The sequence below is a fragment of the Pelophylax lessonae genome, assembly GCF_965119305.1.
Source record: "Pelophylax lessonae genome assembly, chromosome: 7".
Lineage (NCBI taxonomy): Eukaryota > Metazoa > Chordata > Amphibia > Anura > Ranidae > Pelophylax > Pelophylax lessonae.
The window spans coordinates 37,350,869-37,358,100 of NC_138774.1; the positions used below are offsets into that span (position 1 = coordinate 37,350,869).

At 44.0% G+C, this 7,232-nt stretch overlaps 1 protein-coding gene across 1 annotated transcript; it reads right to left on the minus strand.

The window, feature by feature from the left end:
* Positions 1-307: 307 nt before the first annotated feature.
* Positions 308-1,680, minus strand: LOC309559413 (beta-1,3-galactosyltransferase 4-like). Its single transcript, XM_082262672.1, has one exon. It carries the CDS (start codon positions 1,573-1,575, stop codon positions 511-513), a length of 1,065 nt encoding a protein of 354 aa, XP_082118798.1. The 5' UTR covers positions 1,576-1,680; the 3' UTR covers positions 308-510.
* Positions 1,681-7,232: the final 5,552 nt, after the last annotated feature.

The following is a 7,232-nucleotide window of genomic DNA, read 5'->3' on the forward strand; positions in this document are numbered from 1 at the left end:
TCCATCTCATAGGACAATGGTTGCCTGAGCGGGATCCCCAAGAAATTTTCAGGGTGGCAGGAACCACATTTCTTATACCTTGCTGAGTTTATAAAAAGGAATGAGAAATTGTAAATGGCAGCTGCCAATCAAGATACCCTCATCAGATATTTAATACAGATAATCAGGAGCTGGTCTTTAGCAGATAATCAGGAGCTGGTCTTATGCAGATAATCAGGTGCTGGTCTTTAGCAGATAATCAGGAGCTGGTCTTTAGCAGATAATCAGGAGCTGGTCTTTTGCAGATAACCAGGAGCTGGTCTTTTGCAGATAACCAGGAGATGGTCTTTTGGACTTAGAAGCCATCTGAAGGCTTTCAGGAGTGAACGTATTTCTTATCCATAACAGAAAAGGTTCCAAAAAGTTAGCTGCCCATGTAGGTGCCTGGCTTACATAGTTTCAGAGATTTAGTTGGTCCAGGGCAAGAAAATAATCATAACCCCAATACCAACACAAAATATTTCCAACTTGTTAATTTGCTCCATTTTCAACTTGATCCAATAGCTCCCCAAATGTCCTGCAGAAGAGTAATGTTAGGGGGGGACACCAGTGGTCTCTTTCCTCTTTCAGCATATTCCAGGCCTCCTGCATGCCACGGGGTGTATGTTTGTGGGAGGTAAACATGGTCCGATAACAGCAACTGTTGTGTGGGATTGATGCAGGACCCGCTATGTTAGCGACATGTCGGGGGGCGATACCAGCTACCTTTGCCAAGATGCCCGTGTATACATCCTCAACTTCAGGCCAAGGACCATTGCCAGCTTCCTGCAAAAGGTGACCGGCTGCTCCATGAGACAAAATGTAGCCGATGCCACTACAATACGGGGGATAATAGTCACTGGCATAAAGCTCACGTGACACATAGTAGCGATTCTCTGGATCCCGAGAGGCGGGGCCATGCCAGCTTATCCGGCCGAGATACTGGAGTTCCTGTTTCTGCTCCTTCAGAAAGGCTGACAAGGCCAAAGTGTTGACAAAGACATCGTCATCAGTCTTGAGCAAAAATCCAGCACCTTGGCACTTCTGCAAGGCCCATGCCAACCCGGTCAGAGTTTTTAGCGTTAGGTTCCGGTAAGAGTCCGTGAAATTGGCTTGAATGATGTCTCCATGAGCGACTGCCTCGTGCACCAGGGCTGATCTCTCTTCTGCTTTATCAGGAACCGCCAACACGAACAGAGTTAGGGACGAAGAAGATGTGGCAGAGGAGAGACTCCCATAGGTTTGCCGGATCGCATTTCTTCTATCTCTATGGGAAGGGGCACTGGAGACTAAGATAAGGAGTAAGGGTGGCAGAGAGCAAGCATTGGCGGGAGAGAGCAGGACAGGTGGCAATGGGATGCGGGAGAGTCGAGAAGAGGAAAGCTGAGAAGGGTTTGGGTAGAAGATGGGCAGTGTTCGAGACAAACACTCTTCCAGATACCCGGAAAGAAACAGAAACAGCAGCAGCAGAAGTGAAGAGAGAAGTAAAAACATGGAAGACCAACGTCGTCTATGAATGCAGAACAAGCATAGGCAAGCAGCGATAATTGGTCGCATGATGTGAAGAGCTGGATACTTCCCAGTTCTCTAAGCTCTGCTTTGCGATCCTAGCAGAATGCAACTGGCTTACTCTTTACCTGGCTTCTTTAGGCAGCGACTTGTGATCACATCCTATCGGGACTCAGCCGTAGTCTTTGTCTGCTTGAAGAAAAACCGAGAGGTTGGACCTGAGAAATGGGTTTCAGTGCAGGTTCATCCTGAGGTGCGTCTTCATATCTTGAGTCATTCTGAGCAATTGTATTTCATAATCACACCTGAGGGCTTTATTCCAGGAAAGACAACACATGGTGATTCATGTAGAAGAGAGGTTTAAAGTATCACTAAAAAAGAAGACATAACAAGAAGAAAAGTTGAAGAGTAAAACAAAAAAATAAAGTTGGCCCTACATGTCAGTTGGGGGGGGGTCACAGAAAGACAAAAATTATCACAAGGACTTTACACTATTAATATATAATGCTGGGGATAAGTTTGGGGAAAACCTTAAAGCGGAGTTCCAACCAAAAGTGGAAGCTCTGCTTATCTGTCTTCTCCCCCCTCCAGTAAATACTGATATATATGAGGGGGGAAGGTGTCAGGGTGGAGGAGGGGGATAGCGGGGTGTCATGTTGGGATAGTGGGGTGTCAGGTTGGGGGAGGGGGATAGCGGGGTGTCAGGGTGGAGGAGGGGGATAGCGGGGTGTCAGGGCGGAGGAGGGGGATAGCGGGGAGTCAGGGTGGAGGAGGGGGATAGCGGGGTGTCAGGATGGAGGAGGGGGATAGCGGGAAGTCAGGGTGGAGGAGGGGGATAGCGGGGTGTCAGGGTGGAGGAGGGGGATAGCGGGGAGTCAGGGTGGAGGAGGGGGATAGCGGGGTGTCAGGGTGGAGGAGGTGGATAGCGGGGAGTCAGGGTGGAGTAGTTAGGTAGTGGGGTGCCAGGGTGGGGGAGGGGGATAGCGGGGAGTCAGGGTGGAGGAGGGGGATAGCAGGGTGTCAGTGTGGAGGAGGGGGATAGTGGGGTGTCAGGGTGGAGGAGGGAGATAACAGGGTGTCAGGGTGGAGGAGGGGGATAGCGGGGTGTCAGGGTGGAGGAGGGGGATAGCAGGGTGTCAGGGTGGAGAAGGGGGAGGGAGGCAGTGGGGTGTCAGGTGTAATAGAAATATTGAATTCTAATATTTTTTGTATTCAATAATTTTTTATTGAGTTTGAACAAAACAGTACAAAAATAAAACAGAAAATAGAAAATATAGTAAATATAGAAAATATAGAAAAGTACCACGCAGCAGAACAATGCATATCAAAGCATGACTCATAACACTATTGGCACCTAGGAAGTCAATTACAAAAAGGAAACAGCAAATACAACATGTCCCAAGACTGAGTCCCCCTAAAAGGAGGCACAGCAAGAGTCCAGAGGACTCATCAAGCCCATTAACAGATCGGCCAGCAGGGGGCCCCGTCCCACCCCAGACACCCCAAATGGGCACAAACTGTATCCACCAAAGGGCAAAGCCCCCACCAATGGCCAAATAATAGATACCAACCCAGATCCACAGCAGGAAACCCAAACCAGAGCTCTGAAGTCAGAGCTAACATCGCCTCTCTTGCAGCCCGACCCCCAAAAGAGCAGATAAACAAAAAAGAAGGACCAAAGAAAAGAAAGGAGAATGGTCCGCACCACTATGGGCAGAGAGAAAAAAAGAACAGGGAAAGAAAAGAGAAGAACAGAGGAAAAAGGAAAGAATAAGAAAGAAAAAGAGGCCAGGACAATAGCTATGGAAAACAAAGTAAAACAATCATCACATGTCCCCCCAAGCCGCCCAGCCGCAACTACGGAGCCTGCAAATCAACTGACGAAGTCGATGACGCAACGCGTACGGGGGAGGAGCCTGCACATCATCACGCTGATCCCGGAGGTACCAGGAAGTGTCTGGATGCCGAGATAGCTAGCACTGCTTAAGTGCCATACAATGTAAGTGCGATTTCAGCTAATGTAATAAATAGCCCCTTATTCAAGACAGAGAGCATTAGATCTCCTCTTTATTTCTTTATTGATGCCATATATCAATTGAATTGAGCGGAGGCGGTGGCGAGAGTTTACCAGGCGACTGTGATTTTATCTTCTGTGCATTTAGACTCTCATGAGTCTTACCTTGAGGTGAGCTGCTAATCTTACCATTCTCACGTGGAACACTTGGAGTGAAGCATGCATCACGTTAATCACAGATGAAGATTTGTTTGCCTGTTATTGTGTCACTTATTTTGTTTGGCTTATCACTGTGTCACTTTAGCCGCACTGTGCATTGGGACTTTTATATCACAGTAATATTGTGTTATTTGATTTGCACTGCGCTATTGGGACTTGGAATATCACCGATTTTTGATTTATTAGTGTTTTGCACAGTATCTGAGTTTATGGTCACATTATATATTATATCTCCTGAGCGATTGCTTTTGATATTTATTCACTTAGCGCACCAATATTATTTATTAATTATATTTGGTGTTTTGTGTTTGGCACTGATTGCTTGCTGCTTTGTGTTTATCACTTGTATTATTTAGATAGGGATTGCGCTGATTATTTTTTCATTTCTATTGAGAAATCACACAGCCCCCATCCTCAGTCGCGCGCATGCCGAATTCTAATATTTTTATATGAAATGAACATCATATATTGAACTTTTTTGGACTCCATCTGTGTACCTGACAAAATCGTACACGTACAGCTGACATCATAAAACAAGCTGAGTTGTATCTAGACCGGGAAAGCTAGTTTTTCACTGCTTTGTTGTATTATAGCTAGAGGCAATATCTGAGAAGGTCTTTTTAGCTAGAATTGGTTATCTGGAAAAACTTGTTTATGGTACCTATAAACGATGCTGGGAGGGAATCACCTGGGGGGGCTGTGAGGAGGACTCAAAAACCCGATTTAAAACCTGATTTAAAAACCTGATCAACATGTTAACATTGAAAGGGGTTAGTTGGGGAGGTATATAAATATACAGCCAGAGCCCTAAAAAATTCTCTTTCTCTGGGCTGAAGTCTCTTTGAGCACAGACCTCCAAAACATTGGGAGGTCTATGTAAAGTATTACTTTTATTCTTATTAGTTTCTCTCTCCTGTAACTTTTTCCATCTTGCAATTTGTCCTATAATATTGATAGCATTTGTATTTCCATTGTAACATCATTTTTTTTTATTGTATAGTTTATATTCAATTTATTTAATGTTATTAGTGACAAGTTTCTCTTCTGTAATAAATGTTTTCTTTTATTTAGCACAGTGGTTATTCATTATTAATATTCTTTTACTGCAAGAGATACAATAAGGTTGATATTAACATATAAAAAGGTGTAGATCACTTATTATATTTATAATCGCAGAAAGGATCAAAGGAATAAGTGTGGTAGGAAAAAAGCAGCCATAACAGATGGTGCCCCTTGGTGAGGAGTTTTCAACGTTTGGGTGTACCTTCTTGTGTGTAAGCCGCAGCTGAAACAGACAATTCCAACTCCAAAAACGGTAAGAGTTATTTATGTCTTTGTTTGTCTTCACCTGTGTCTTCGCAGACTAGCAAACTTCTTAGTACTCATTCTTTTTATTTTACCATTTGTCTGTGCTAATACTTTGATGAGACTGATATGAACAGTATAATTAAAATAAAATTGTACTGAGAGTGAATGAGAAAACATCCTAACTGCTTAGTTGCGCCTCATTGCAGGAGGGTGCAAGTGTGAATGATAAGGGCTCTGACTGGACGCTTGGAGGCAGTGGCTATACATTCGGTGTTTTTCTGCCAAAAAGCAGTTTCAGTTGAGCCTTGAATGAGATTAGGTCAAGACGCTTCCCAATCTTCGTGATTGAAACACAACTGTGGGCCTAAGTCACACTGAATAATCTTGATGTGTATGAATCTATCTTTCTTTGTAATCTACTAACTGGGGATTGTAAAATTTGTAATTAGACCTGTGAACACTGTTTATATTTTAACTGCCTCAAATCATTTTTGCAAATAATTGTGCCTTTATTAACCACTTGCCGACGGCCGCACGACTATTTACGGCGGCGGTCAGCCCCTCACAGGCAAAGTGACGTAGGTCTATGTCGCTAGCCTGTGAGGCTCTAGGGAGCGAACGCACGCGCCGCCGGAGGCGCGCTCCCGCTCGGTCACGGACCCCCCCCGCACGTGAGCACTCGCGATCGTCCGTTACACCGGGAGAAAGGCAGGCGGCTAATGTAAACAAAGCCACCTGTCATTCTTCCCTGTGTAAGAATGGAGATCATACGGTTCTGCTATGTAGGACCGTTGATCTCTGTTCTTACACATCAAGTCACATCCAATCACAGTAAGAAACACGCCCATAGGGACACACTTAACCCCTCCCTCTCAAAAAAAGTTAACCCCCTTCACTGCCAGTGTCATTTTTACAGTAACAGTGCATATGTATATCACTGATTACTGTAGTAATGTCACTGGTAACCCCAAAAGTGTCAAAAATGTCAGTCAAGGGTCCGATCTTTCCGCCGCAATGTCGCAGTCCCGCAAAAAAAATCGCAGATCGCCGCCATTACTCGTTAAAATAAAAAACAACAAAAATGACAAAAATCTTTCCCTTAGTTAGTAAACGCAATAACTTTTGCGCAAACCAATCAAAATACGCTTTTTGCATTTTTTTTTATCAAACATATGTAGCATAAAACATATTGGCCTAAAATGTTAAAAAATAATTTGATTTTTACATTTTTTGGGGGGGGAATTTCATGTGAAAAAATATTGTTATTTTTGCAAAATTGACGCTCTTTTTTTGTTTATAGCGCATGATCAAAAATCGCACAGGTGATCAAATACCACCAAAAGAAAGCTCTGTTTCTGGGAAAAAAAGGACGTCAAATTCGTTTAGGTACAGTGTCGCACGACGGCGCAATTGTCCGTTAAAGTCACGCAGTGCCGAATCGCAAAATAGGCCCTGGTCAGGAAGGGGGTAAGATCTTCCGGGGCTTAAGTGGTTAACTGCCTTCTGTAATCCAAGCACTCAAAGGGTTCTGATTATCCAAGTTTGTGCTAATCTTTCTTGAGATAACAGAAGTAATAGTCGTACTTTAAGCATTGTTTTTTTTTTTCTAGAATTCTTCGGAAAAGCCCACAGGGGGGATTTGAACTAACAGGAAGTTCAAGCAATCTCCAGACTAAATTTGAAGCACTATAGTCAGGAGAGGAAAAATCCTGTTCCAAAAGAATTAATGGTGCTCAGCACCCTGCTCCTGCGCTCAGAACCTGGTCCTCAGGCTGCCTCTATCCCGGAACTTATACTTATACTTGGCATCCACTATGGCTAGGCTTTGCTGCCCTCTACGACCGGGGTGGTTGACCAGACACTGTAAATACAAAACAAAGAAAAGGGCACACCAGCCTAGCGCATTATCCTCAGCGAGTTTTATTAATAATAAAGAGTAAAGAGTAATTTGTAGGGACATCACTAACAGTGCACTATCACCTGTTTTGATACACAGCTTTAATACTGGGCTGAGAGGAAAAATTAGGGAAAAATTGATGACTGCAAATCCAGAATGGAGAGATAAGCCCCTCTCCTCCTTCTTGTCACTTGCAACTGCTATTGAAAGGAATATAGCTGATTGAGAGTCACTGAAACCCCAAAGGATCTGCATTGTCACTGATCA